Below are 14,157 nucleotides of genomic sequence, written 5' to 3'. Positions count from 1 at the left end.
AGACGCTGTCTGCGTTAGCCTTGCATCTTCTGGAGATGCCACGAAAACTGGAAAAAATAAATATAGGAAAAAATTCCCAGATTTGCTTCAGTTACCTGTTGCTTCCTTTAGCAGGCTTAGATTTTGTGAACATCTGGCCTCACCTCCAGCATACAGTAAGTTTCAGGACAGCTTCTATGTGGTCGTGTGCTACACAAATTCAGTTGCTGAGTGGGACAATACTTTTACAGCACTGTTAGAAGATGGCTAGAAATGCAGTCCCACTGCAGCTTCATTAGCATAATTGGCATCCGCACTTATATGGATTCAGCATTACTGACGCTGTTTCAAAGGGACTGATTATGTGCTGTATCCCTCGGAGCAGTATTTCAGGCTGAGATCCCACTGGGATGTGGCAGACATGAAAAGAAGCCCTAAATTTTATAGTGCTGTGTTAGTATTTCTGCAAGAAAAGTGTAGTATCTAAAGTAAGGTTATCATGTACAGTCAATTACCAGCTTAATGGATTTACACTGTTCTTTTAGATTTTTCCTGATCACTTCTCTAGTATAGCTTCCCTTGATCATCTAATAAGTTTGATCTTTTCCTAGAAACAGATCTTCAGCATTTTCTGTTTCTTGCATGTAAAATGTAGTCGCTTACTATGTGACCTTGAAAATCAGGCATAGTAGCACTTCACTAGCATTGAACTATATGGGTCTGTTAGCAGCAGCTTCCTTAGCTTTTTGTTTTACCTTTTGAAACAAATGCCCAAATGCTGACAAGCAGCCAGAAAGCAAAACCCAAGAGCTGGGTACGAAGTCGTATGCTTTGGTGTCCCCAGGTCTCAGATACAGACTAGATGAGCCAAATAGTTTCTGACAATGGCAACAGCGTCTGAGAGCCCTGTCTTGTACCTGGAGGTCACTGGAGTTTCAAGGATGTTCTAGCAACTCCCTCGTACTCCACCCAGCCTCTGCACTGCAACATAAACCTCGCAGGTCTCAATGCTTTTCTTTTCTTTTTGTTTTCTAATATGTACGTTATATGTGTTATGCAGACTTAACATTTTACACATTTCTGTATTATGCAACAAGAAATAGTGAAGTTATGAAAAAGTGTGTTTTTGCAAGCGTTGCAGCATGTGTACGTGCATCTAACCTGAGAGACCTGACAGCTGCCAAGCTCCCACACCCAGGTGGGGACACTGACTATGTACTGACAAAGACAAAAATTAACCAAGTGTTAGCTTTTGCTTCCAGCGGTAGAAACGCAGGTGCACATTCTGGAGGGCCACCGTGACTTGGGAAGGGTCTCCAACACGAGGTCCCTGCCATTCAGGTTGCCCAGAATTGTAGGGATCTATCCCCAAGTGACAGGGTTTAGCAGTCACAGTATTATGCCTAGATTTGCCACTTGCATATTGCAAATTAAGGGAGATGTGATAGCAATGGAGAGCTAATGACCTTTCAGCTAGTCCTTTGTCCTTTGCTGTCCCCAGGTTAATTTATCCCTTCCCATACCTTCACCATGCAATTAAATCATTTGAATATATTAATGTTTTCAAATTAAGATTTTAAAAATTATTTTTTAAAGCCATACAACTGTAAAAGGGACATTGAGTGTAAATATAATCTAAGAAAAGATCACAGACCCTCTTAAACTGTCTTTGGGGCACCTAATGGAGGAAAAAAATGTTTTCTCGATTTACTTTATTAGACACCTGTGGGAGACAGCAAAAAAAGTGTCCCATATTTGTTTTCATACCTCACAGAGAGTAAGCTTTGGGGTACTGTAAAACACTGATTAATGTGAATATATATTTTGGGAGGATGATTAGACAAGATAAGAGTATACAAAAACATCAGTAGGTATGTCAGTGTGAGTGCACATGGAGTCCTTTCACTCTTCCTTAATCAAACTGATAAAAGAGATTTACATTTCTTTTTTATTTTTCTTTCCTTTTTTTTAGAAGAAAGGAAAGAAAATCTAAGCTTACATTACAAAAGGGATAGTGAGGATTTCCTTGTTTGCTCTCCAGAGTTTTCTTAACCCTGATGTTTTGAATCAATGAGTTGAACAGAAACAGAACAGCTCCAGATCAAAACCAAGGAACCAGATACATACGGAATTGGTGAGGTAATTAATACCACTTTCCTGTATGTTTCAAAGGAAATGTATTGTGTTCTGCACAACAGTGTTTGTTTTGACATGAACAACCATCAGCTGTCTCACAACTTTTTCACATGGTTTCAGTACGAAGAAAAATCACAAAGTTTCTGCCTACCAGATACGTTAAAAAAGCACATTTTGCTAGGACTGAGGGGCTCTAGTTCAAGTCTAAGCACTAGGCAATGCACAGAGCAAGCGAGCGCCCGAAATGTTGCAGCCTCTTGTGCAGGATGTGCTCTCACACACATGCATCTTGGCAGCAGCCAGCGGAAGCAGTCCCACAACTCCCACCCCTCTCTCCCAACCCTGTCCTTAAATCTTACTAGAGGGGTTATTTCTGTGACGTGAACCAGCCGGCTCAGTGGATAGATCTGAGCTAAAGATCACTCAGGGAAAAAAGAAATATAAAAATATATATATTTATTTTTTAAGCCTGTCTCTCTGCATAGCAGAAGTGGGTGCAGTGGGGCAGAAGTGAGAGATGGCAGCCCTGGGGGGTTCAGCCCCACAGTGAGACTCCTCTGTGGAGGGACGGGAAAGAGTGAGAGAAGGGCTGCTATCCTTTTTATTTCCTTACCGCAGTTTTAGGCTTTATGATAAATTAGATATTGAATGCATACGTTGTTAGGCTCATATCTTCAAACAAGTGGACGAGGTTCTTTCATTTATATACCCATAAATGGAGATTTTCATGCAGTCGAGATTTTCATGCAATCATGACAGGAGCAGGCACTTTTATGTGTGTGAGGTGTGCAGGAGACTGAAATGCTACAGCGATATCTTGTGTTTATCGAGCAGGCTCAAGAGCACTAAACTGGGTAATAAACCCTCACAGGAGAAGGCACAGAGTAAAGGAAATGCTCTCTAACAAGGGCCAAAGCCAGAATACGGTCTAAATCCACTTATACCCAATTTCACCCGAAGGGCATGTTCTCCTGTATGCAGTCCAGGCTTTTCCCTCCCTGGCAGAAGGTCCTTTTGAATACCAATTGTTTGAAATTCTGTTTAGGGACTTCCCAATTGTCATGCTTGTTATCTTGCAGATTTACATTCTGTCCTTCTCCTCGGCTTGCAAACACTCCTTATGCATGATGCTGACTTCAGCCCACGCACTATTTGTGTGCTATTTGAAAGGCCCAGCCCACAGCAAGGAGCGAAGTGCTTGGCTGTGGTCCTTTCTTTGGAGACAGCACAGAAAAAAAATGGGTAAAATCCTGCTCCTTTTAATTCAAAATTCCTCTTGACAGTCATGGGACCGGTAGCTCTTCCCACAACTCATAGAGATACAAATACCATACAGAAGCATGTGTTTAGAAAATATATCCAGCCTTAGCTTGGTAATTGGTCCGTCTACATAGCACACCAACCTAGTGGGCCTACTTGTGTGTCAGGAGCATGAAACTGGAAGAAAACTTGGTCATTGCCATTCAGGCTGTGCTCACGGGTGCCCACAGCCCGAGGCTGACGGCGCGTGCTCCTCACCAGCAGCCCTGCACAGCCACTCGGCCCCCAAGTGACAGGGACCTTGCCACTGAGGCCTACACCAGCAGCTGGAGGCATCTGGTGGAGGTGCCACATGGAGGCTGGGCAGGCCCTGCTCTGGGGACAGCCACGTCCGTCGGTCTCAGGAGATGCGTCTGCTCCCCCACCCTGCAGATCTGATTTCCCTAACCCTCTGAATTTCAAACCTTTCTGTCAACTAGCAAAAGTTCCTCCTGACTGTGTGCATCTCCTCTGTGCTTTACAGTCGATCAGACTATGTCCCTATGTATTATTTACTGTGCTGTTGCAGCGGTCTGACAGAGTTGGAAAATTGGCTAGCAGGATTCAGTCCCAGCTCCGCATAGCTCACGGTCCAAGAGCAATCACAAGGTTGATTGTACAGGGAAAAAACTGCAGCTCAGCACTCGCAGACCTGCCAATATATACATGCAGACCTATATCCTGGATTTAGATATGCAGCTTTTCACAACTGTAACTGAAGTGCCAACTTTCTTCTTCCCCCCCCCGCCAGCTGTATGTCCTCACATAGCTCAGCCTCATGCTGGCCTGTCAGAAAGCCTCAGGGGAATGAATACAGCCTTCACAGCCAAAATCACTTTGCCTTGCAAAGTTTTGCTTTTTCCATAATTATACATGTACCTGTTAACAACAGGCTAAGCAGCCATGGCCCCTTTTGGATAGGAAGTGTCCAAGTCCGTACAGAGTGCGTTGCTGTTCCCATGCTGGGAGGGTGGTGGCACGTTGTACTCAGCTCTGAAGATGTCAATGTTTCTACCAGATGTCAGGTGAAGGGGTTTGGGCTGGGTTTTTCTGTGGGGAGGAGCGAAGATATTAGCCAGTAAAATGACTTTTGAGCTAGATTTTATTTGGATTTGAAGTCTGCCTGTGCTGGACAGCCCACTGAAAACTAATCCTCAGACAGCCCCCATCAGTTAGCACACCTACAAGCAGCACTTGGTACTGACTCAGTCTCTGCAGCCTGTGCTGCTGCCTCCTGACACACGCATGCAATGGTGTGATCGCTGGGTCCAAAACTGCCTTTTTCCTCTGTGCCTGTACGGGTACTGGTACCGATATGGGTTCTTTTCTGCAGGAAGTGTTTCTTTGCTACTTATAAGAAGATACAAAAGAAACTCCTGGAAGCAAATCTTAGGTGTAGCACTGACGCGTATAATAACACTAAAATGAAAATTTCCACATAGACCCACATGCTTGTTCTAAATAACAGCAATAAGGAAATGCATATATTTATACAGGCACATATATGCATATATTTATACAGGTACAACATATAGTTACAAGTGGGTGGGTGTGTCTGAGCCATATTTCAAATGAGAAGAAGATGCTGCTTAGCATTGCATCCATGGCATGGCTTATGGCCACTCTCTTCCAAGGTTCCTATTTTGCAGGATGTTCAACATCTAACTAGATGTTATAATACAAAGTGTTTTAAATTCCCCTGTATGACTGCATCACATAATTCTTGAAAATCTATTAAATTTATTTCAGAACATTTTATAGACCTGGAAAACCTGAAGTGTGTATCCAGTGTGCATACAGCATTTTCAATACATGTTCATGGTCTGCTTCCCTTACTAATGTGCCTGTGTGCGTATGCAAACTTTTTCTCTAAATCAACATGGTATCGCACAGACCAGTAGCCTGTATATAACCATTACCAAATATGTTACATGGAACTTTTCCAGTATTTTAATTTAATTATGCTATTTTGGTGTATATACAAATCTAAATTTAGCAAAATCACCTCATGGCAATGTAGAACTCCACAGTCAGTACTTTAGGGAATATCTCGTGTTAATGTCTTCAGTAAAAGAGCTTTAATTACATTCATCTCAGTCCTAGCTGATCTGGAGGTTATTCTCTCCAATTTTCCAAGGGAAGTATGATACCTTGCTATTAAAAAAATGCTACAAACTAAATGAAGCATTGGACCAGAAATATGTGTTGGTCTAAATGCAATCATAAGCAACTGTATAACGTGTTGCACTGCACAGTACAAAACAGATCATGCTTTTATGTTGCAAAAAGTTCCTAAATTCTTCACAAAATGTACAATATGAGCTTTTATCCGTAGAGTTGCCCTAGCTTCATTAAAAGTCTTCAGGTTCTCATTTCTCTTGTTAACAGGCACACAGTTAATACACAATTTGTTTTTATAGTGTAAACTCTCTGAGGTAGCAAATGCCTTTTTGTACATCATATGGTGCCATTCCCAGAAAGAGCAAGTGGAAAACATCTTCATTTTCTGTGCCTGTTTCATGGACAGTCTTAACCCAGTCTTTCTTCCCAGTTTGAGCAAATACAGGCCATGCAGCATGCTCTGTCTACAAGGTAAGAGACTCAGACTCTGGCAGGCAAAGAGGTAGAACGTGCTCAGCAGTAAGGATCCTCACTAGAAAGCACGCTGCCTGCAGCCTGCTCTCATTCAGGGCTCAGTCTTTGCTCCTACTAAAAGGAAACAAACACTTATTCCAGTGCTGTAGTGGCAGACCAAGCTATCAAAGAGCTGAAACGCCTTTCTGATTTCATTTGTCGAGGCATATGTTCCAGGGAGGGGTGGGGAGAGGCAAGTTATCAAATCATAATTAATAATAAAATTCTAGGTGCTTTAATGCATTCTCTCTGTGCATGTCAACTGTCAGGTCCAAAGCAGCACTAGAATCAGTACAAATGAAAGTCTTCAGACTAAAATAACTACATATTAGCCTGGCTCTGCAACTGCTGCAACTGACAGGAGTACTAAGCTTTACCTGTATGGCTCCATTTCTTTTTAATATTTTATACAAATGGAAATCCTTTAGAATGAGAATGAAGACAACATCATGAAAACAGGAATAGGGCTGTCTATTAAGATGCAAAGATAAATGCAAACTGTTTGCTTCATTGTCTCTTCTTTGAGTTACAAATTTTTTGCTGTCATGAAAAACCTTTTCATCTTCCCTGAAATTCATGACTATGGCACTCAGTTGACAAATATATTCATCACAGTAGTGTATTTCCCAGAGACTCCTGTCTTCTGCCTGAAGCACTTTATTCCTTTAGATGATAAAAGTATTTATCTGAGAAGAGTTTACATACATATCTGCGTGGCTGTAGGCTCGCAGACACCATCAAAGTATTCAAAAAATCGTACTTCAAGAAAAAATAAATGTTAAAGACAGATATTCTCTATGATAGAATCCTTATTCCACAATGGATGTATAGTGACTGTTCTTCCACTACATTCAGACAATGGAAAGCTCTCTGCTGTAACAATTAAGGGGCCTGTATATGTATTTTATGAACTCAGAAGTTCTACTTACGGTTCTCAATATGTGTCAATGCAGCTGCATTACTACATTCATATGTGTAATAGCCATTTACATGAAATGGTAACATACAATAAATAATTAGTAGGTGAGAATCCATGTGTCTAGCTGTTGCACTTTTGTTCATATTTTGATATTTGCAGCCTTGAGGGGAATGAGAGTTGAGAAAGTTGACTACTGCAGCAACTACGATATTGGTAAAAGAAGCTGCTCTCATCTTCACCCTCCTTTACCACAGGGGACACTGTCCCCATTTTCATGGCATCCACTACTGCAGTACTGATTGTCAAAGGGGAATATGTGAAAGCAGAACACCAAACCCTCCTCCTTTCTGACTGCTCACCTTGTATTTTATGTATACAGTAGCTCATGTTCAGAGTGCTCACTTCAGCTGGAGTTCTGGCTATTTGAAAAATTGCCTTTTCCTTCACTCTTCGTACTTCCCTCCCACTGGTGACCACTTAAGTGCTTTAGAGCCAAACACACAAACTATGCACTGGAATCATTTTGCCCACAATTGAAACCAAACCACTCTGAAAGCAAAAACACAGGATATAGTCAATAATGCATCTATAGTGTCAGGAGATGAAATTTATGTATGCAGAAATTTTCTTCTCTAAATTAGCACCTGGCTGGGATATTAGCATTACATCAGCTATCATCAAAACAAGGGGTTCAGATGTTCAGGAATTTCTTGTTCGGAAGTCAGAACCTCTATTTTGCTTCTTACATGAAAATCAGTACTTCCAAGAGAGTTCCTTTTAATACTTCACTAGAGCACTGGTAAAATGCATCTTTGACAAAATATCCCTGTGCAGCAGGGCGCTTGCAGCTTCCCATCAAGATTTCTACGGTGCACAAGCTTTTGTCTAGCCAGGATGACTGTCCAAAACTCACTCCACTGGGTGCCTCACTTTGGGTGTTACTCCTCAAAGAACTGGCCAAGCCTGAAAAAATAATTTGCAAGATCACAGCCCACTGGAATTTCCAGTTTGCCATTACTGGCCATTCTGAGGTACCCTGACATGGCAAAAGGACATTTCGAGTTATTTATTTAAATATTTTAAAAATGTGTTTTGTCTGTTTTTAGTATTTTATCTCTCCTCTCCTCTCCTCCCCTCCCCTCCCCTCCCCTCCCCTCCCCTCCCCTCCCCTCCCCTCCCCTCCCCTCCCCTCCCCTCCCCTCTCCTCTCCTCTCCTCTCCTCTCCTCTCCTCTCCTCTCCTCTCCTCTCCTCTCCTCTCCTCTCCTCTCCTCTCCTCTCCTCTCCTCTCCTCTCCTCTCCTCTCCTCTCCTCTCCTCTCCTCGCACTAATTCAAGCTAAGTCAATACGAGAGTGTATAGAGCGCTGATATTCAGAGTGTTTGAAGGAGTAATCTCAGAACATGACAAGTACTAGGAAATATGTTACTGATTTTTTTTTTTTTATGTTTTTTTTAATCTCCATGTCTCAATTAAGTTTAAAGGTACAATTCATTTCTTTACTTGTTATTTGATTCATTCTGGCTTCACAGCTAATCAGAATTAGTCTTTTCTAATCACATTCCTAATGGGGTACAAAGTCTTTTCATTAATGTCTGGACAGTTTTGAGACTTTCTATACAAAGAAATCTTAGGGAGATCTGGGATAAAATCCACCTCTGTGTAAAAGTTAGACCCAGGCCTAGGGTCCTTTACACCCTTCTATTGGCCTTTAAAGTCCCTTTATCCTGTTGAAGAAGATAAACTTAATTTTATGGGGGGAAAAAAAAAAAAGTTGCCTACTATTTAAACAAGAAGAAATGTAAAGTAAACAAGATTTGTAGTATGCAAGTTCAAGCCAAATATCTACCCCTGTAAAAGCCAGCTGTATCCCTTTGTTGATCCTGTTCTTTACTAGTAAGAGTAACTTGACAGAATATGGGCACACCAAGCCTGTCCTTCAAACAGCCCATGTTTTTCCCATAAAACATGCAGGTGACGATACAATTTCTTGCCACTGTAGCTTCTCTATATTCTTTATGTTCTGTTTTCTCTCATTTTTATTTGAATTTTCCTTAGAACAGGTGACTGATAGGAGCTTACAGCTGCCGTTTGCTGATCGTGCCAAGGACACTCGTGTCTGTCCTGCCCTCCTCTGGATATTAAACACATTCTCTGAGTAAGAGAGGCACCCCAGTTCCCTCTCCTCCTGTCCCTGTACCCACTTGAGGTGAAATTGGTCGAATGAGCATCCATAAGCATAATGGAGCTTTAGCAACGCCAATCAATGATATTTGATTGATGGTGCCGTTATGATATTCAATATCTTTCCATTACAATCTGTAGCTATGAACAGCCAATGCTTCAAAATGTAGTCTCTGGGAACAGAATTACAAAACCTTGACTGGTTTAGATTTTGATGGACAAAATGTGTAAGAGCGTGTGTAAAACCCCTCACGATGATGTTCTTTGTATATTGTTATAAAACGAGTTTGGTTTCCATCGGAAGACTAGCGCCCTAGTAATGCTGATTCATAAAGATAATGCATCCCTGCATAGGAAGTTATGAGATTGTATTGATTTCAGACACATTGTAATATGTGCAAAAAATAAAATCAGCCCTGCTGTGATTTAGGAGCATGGGACAGCAGTTGGAGGAGGGTAGTGACAATCAGGACTCCTGGCTTCTATTCCTAGCCATGGCACTGACTCACTCACTCCATGACCTTGTGAAAGTCTGTTGACCTCTGTGCCTGTTTACCCATGCAGAAGAATGAAAAAATAATAAATACCAACTTCGCTGGGGCTGAAACCCTTGGTTGAAAAGAGCTGTGTATACAGGCATTGTTGACAAACTAAATAAATCATGAATGAGTGTCGGATGAGTTACAAAACATCTCCTGTATGAGGTCTCTTCAATTCAGTCCCATTATGTATTTCAGTGCAGCACATATGGTCCTATCTTTAAAACACTGGGTAGTGTTACACACCGTGGGATAAGTTACAGCATGGAGATTTAACATTAACATTAATGGGAGCCGTGCAGTTGAAGCCTATTGCACTCTGCTGAAAGTGTGCTCTCAGGAGTGCTGCATTGCTAATAATTTACAAACCTTCTGATTTAAAAGGTGTTGCAGGAATTTCCAACTTCTGCGGATTTGGATTCTGAACACTGTCAGAAATGTCATGGCTTTCAGCATGTCTGTATGTCAATACTAACAGACTTCTGTGAAACACTCCGCTCATGTTCCTAGGGGACACCTGTGCAGCTACTTACCCTGTGACATGTGAAACCAGGGCATTTACACATAATGTAGGTGAAGTTACCCTGAAATAAATGAACAAGAAGTGCTCAGTTCCTTACAGCAGCGTTGCATTTAACTCCTTAGTTTTTATTTATATTATTTCTATCGCTCTTAAGTGAAATACCGTATTTTGTGGCACACTAGCAGATCAGATAATATCGCTAGTGATAGCATCACATTATGCATTTTTGTTCAAGCTGTAACAACACTTTGGACTGTTTTACACAGAATAAGAATAGGACAATAATTCACATTGTGACCTGTGAAAAAAAAAGTATTCACATGCAGCTGACTGATATCAGGAAAATCACACTTGGAAAACCCCCACTTTTGTGTGATTCACCTTTATGTATATAAGCGACCTCAATAGCCACCGTGCTTGTCCTGAAACAGGCAAGTATCTCCAGGATCTGTAATGCAACTTCCATGTTTTACCACTTAATTTTTTTCATACTGTATTATCTTATTACTCACAGAAAGCAGCAATGATCTGGGGTCAGAGTTCAGTTTGCTCCTGACATGTTTAAGTACATGATAAAACCAGCAGGCCAGCTCCCCAGCTATAGCCCAGGCAACATAAAGGTGCACCTCCCGCTGCTGAAACAGTGCCTTGGCTCTAAGCTGCAGGAGGTCCTGGCAATCACAAGCGCCACATTTGTATGCACAATGACTTGCCTATGTGTAGAAATTACCAGGTGAACTGAAAGTAGTTTTTTTAATTTTTATTTTTTTATTTATTTTTTCCTGAACAAGTCCATAAACTGATAAGCTTCACAGGAGGAAGTGGAACTTTATCAGCTCCCAGACATTCTTTTCTCTTTGAAAAGCAGCACAGTCAAACGTGGGGACAGGCAAAGGCAATGTTTTCTGATGTCATTTTCTCCTTCATTGACTGTACTGATAAAATTATCTCTAATTTCCACAGCCACCAGTGTCTTTACCATGTTGTCATCCCAACCATTTTACATAGTGTCAAAATCTACGTGTTTCATAGTTGTACACAGTATGCTTTTATTCAAAAACAATCAAAAAATTCCCCAAGTACTAAAATAGAGGGCTATTTAGAATCAACTAAAACATTTACTTATGCTAATCAGCATTTCTAGACATATCTAGATGTCAACAAATTCGATTTAGAAAGTGTGACTTTTTTTTTTGTTTGGTTGGTTTTTTGTTTGTTTGTTTGTTTGTTACCTTTGCCTGGTGAAATAGGACTGCAATCTTAACCGGTTAAAATCAAGTGACATAAACAAGCACACCCCATCAGGCTACTCGTACTCAAAGATAAAGGAAGATCTGTCTTTGCTAGCACCTACAGAAAACCCTTCTGTTCTTCCAACATTGCCAGTTATCAAGAGAATATGTTCACGTTCCAGACTCCTACTGGAATCAACAGCAAGAGCATGGGTGAGGGCAAAAATGCACACACAAGTGTTCACACAGAATACACATGGCTGCTTTATTAAACTTTCTTTCTTTCTTCTTAAGGTAATACTAAAGTCTTCAAGTAGATTTCACTACACGTGGAATGCTCAGAAGTTGTGGTTCTATAATTCTGAAGCTACAGGAAAGTCAAGAAACCACAAATATTCCCATCAGTGTTGTCTTTAGTAATGTGCAATTCCAAAAAACCCCTGTCTCTTCAGTCTGTTTTTCTTTGGGGGCGAGGAAGGAGAGGAAGAATCACATTTCAGGAGAAACCAACCCTTCCAAACCACAAGTTATCAGGCATGGCTGCAGTGTTATTTTCTGGGAGATCAGCACTTCTCCTTTCAGTGCCCCTTGTGCTGCTTTTCATTCTTTTCACAAGAGGTTTTACAAAGTCCTGCCTATGACAACGTTCTTTGTGTTTGATGTGCAGAGGCCTACCTGCAAGCCCGTAAATTACTTCTCAAAGTAAAATAAAAGAATTAAGCAGGTGACATCTTCACTGGTCCTCTGCAAATATATACAGATAAAATATAATGGAACAAAACTTCAGCATTGGTTTTCTTTTGTATTTTCTCATTTGTAATTAGCCACTGCAGCTCATCATTTTGGTCATTCGGCAGCGCCTCTCACTGAGCTGCCCAGGAACGGCCTCAAGTTGCGCCAGGGGAGGTTTAGGTTGGAAATGAGGAGACATTTCTTCTCAGAAAGATCAGTCAGGCATTAGGACGGGTTGCCCAGGGAGGTGGTGGAGTCACCGTCCCTGGGGGTGTTCAAGGGAAGGTTGGATGTGGTGCTTAGGGACATGGTTTAGTGGGTGACATTGGTGGTAGGGGGACGGTTGGACCAGATGATCTTGGAGGTCCTCTCCAACCCTAATGCCTCTGTGACAGACTCTGACAGTTTCGCTGTTGCTTCCTTCCCTCCCTGCCCACAGGTACTGGGCCTGCTGCCAGCACCTTTCTGGGGACGTGAGGGGCACACAGTGCAGCCCCACACCTCCCCCGCGCCTCCCTTCGGGTCTGGGTGACCCCGGCTCGTAACGCGGCCCCAGGACCCGGAGACCCCGTCCCCGCCCCGCCCCAGCCTTCCCCCAAAATGGTGGGTGCGGGGCTGCGCCCCTCACGCCCCCAACCCACCCTCCACCTCACCACCCTCCCTCCCGCCTCTCCCTCCCCTCCAATCACCGCCAACCTTACTCCTCCCCGCCTCTTACTGCCCAATCAGCTCCACCCTTGGTGGCGCCGGCCGGGCCGGGGGCGGGCTCCTTTGAAGCCGGCGGGCGAGAGGAGCCGCGAGCTGGGGGGCGGGGCCTCCTTCCCCCCCCCTCCCTCCCCGCTGCTGGCGGGAGCCCGGCGGCGGCAGCGGCGGGCGGGCGGGCGAGGAGGGGGCGGGGCCGCGCGGGGCGGGGCGGGGCGCGGAGCCGAGGCGGCTGCGGGCGGCGGCGGCGGCGATCGGTGCGGCGGCGGGGTCGCCATCGCCATGGTGTTCCTCAAGCTCCGCGAGCAGGTGGGTGCCCGCTGCCTCCCCTCCCTTCCCTCCCGGTTCCCCTCCCGGTGTGCGTGACAGGCGGGAGGCAGCATGGCTGCTGCCGCCGCCGCCGCCATGTGCTGCCGCTCCCCGGTACACACCCGGCTTTGTTCGCCGCCGGGTCACGGACGGGGCCGGGCAGCCCCCCCCCTCCCCCCCCCGCCCGGTACCCCCCCCCGGTACCCCTCGTGGCCGGGCACAAAGCGGGCAGGGCGCCCCCCGCAGCCCCGCTTCCCTGCCGGCCCGTCCCCACCCCCCTGAGAAAATGAATCCGTAGAAAAAACCACCGGAGGGAAACCGGCTGTGAACCGGGGACGCGGCCGCCGGGGGGGGGGCGGACCTGGTGCTGCACCGGCGGGCGTCGGCTCCCCCGGTGGCCCCCTGGTGCTGCCCTCCCCGGGGGCCGCTGCTCGGCGGTGCCCGAGAGCCCCCGGCCCTGCCCTGCCCTGCCCTGCCCTGCCCTGCCCCGTGGGGCTCTTGCAGCCCCCTGCAGGGTTTCTCTGGCCCTGGCGCCTCGTCTCCGAAAGGCACGGGGTGTCCCCGGGCGGGGTGGCTCTGTAGGGTTTGGTGCTGGGGAAGGCTGGGTGCAGAAACCAGCGCCTGTTCGTCCCCCCCGGGAAACGAGCCCTTCTGCTCGCACCGGGAAATGCAGCTCTTCTGCGAGTAACCGTTGGGAAATAGCTAGCAAAACCCACGCCATCAGTGCGTTAACACAAAGCTACGTATCCCAGAACTTACCTGCTGGGAGGGATCCTGCTTTGGGGTGGCTCTGACATGCCGGGCTGCGTGGCACCGCTGGTCTGACTGTCACGCGTGCGAGGCTTTCGTCTTTCACCGTAACGCGCGCTTTAATCCAGAAGCACAAGGTGGACTTTTCAGCGGCTTCGGGGATCCCTGAGGGTGCACTGATACGTTGGGAACTGAAATATTCCTTCACTTAAAGGGCTGAGG

General features: G+C 44.8%; 1 protein-coding gene across 1 annotated transcript in view; it reads left to right on the top strand.

Annotated features, from left to right (window-relative positions):
* Nucleotides 1–13,051: 13,051 nt before the first annotated feature.
* Nucleotides 13,052–14,157, top strand: part of ANKRD28 (ankyrin repeat domain 28) — a gene marked incomplete at its 3' end in the record, with an annotated part of 119,436 nt that continues 118,330 nt past the window's right edge. The window contains exon 1 of the mRNA XM_080579657.1: nt 13,052–13,185. Within this exon, the coding sequence (XP_080435783.1) occupies nt 13,159–13,185 (27 nt within the window). The 5' untranslated portion in view covers nt 13,052–13,158. The remainder of the gene's footprint in view (nt 13,186–14,157) is intronic.

This window comes from Anser brachyrhynchus, assembly GCF_964034855.1.
Source record: "Anser brachyrhynchus genome assembly, chromosome: 2".
Lineage (NCBI taxonomy): Eukaryota > Metazoa > Chordata > Aves > Anseriformes > Anatidae > Anser > Anser brachyrhynchus.
This window is presented reverse-complemented; position numbering and strand designations above follow the sequence as displayed.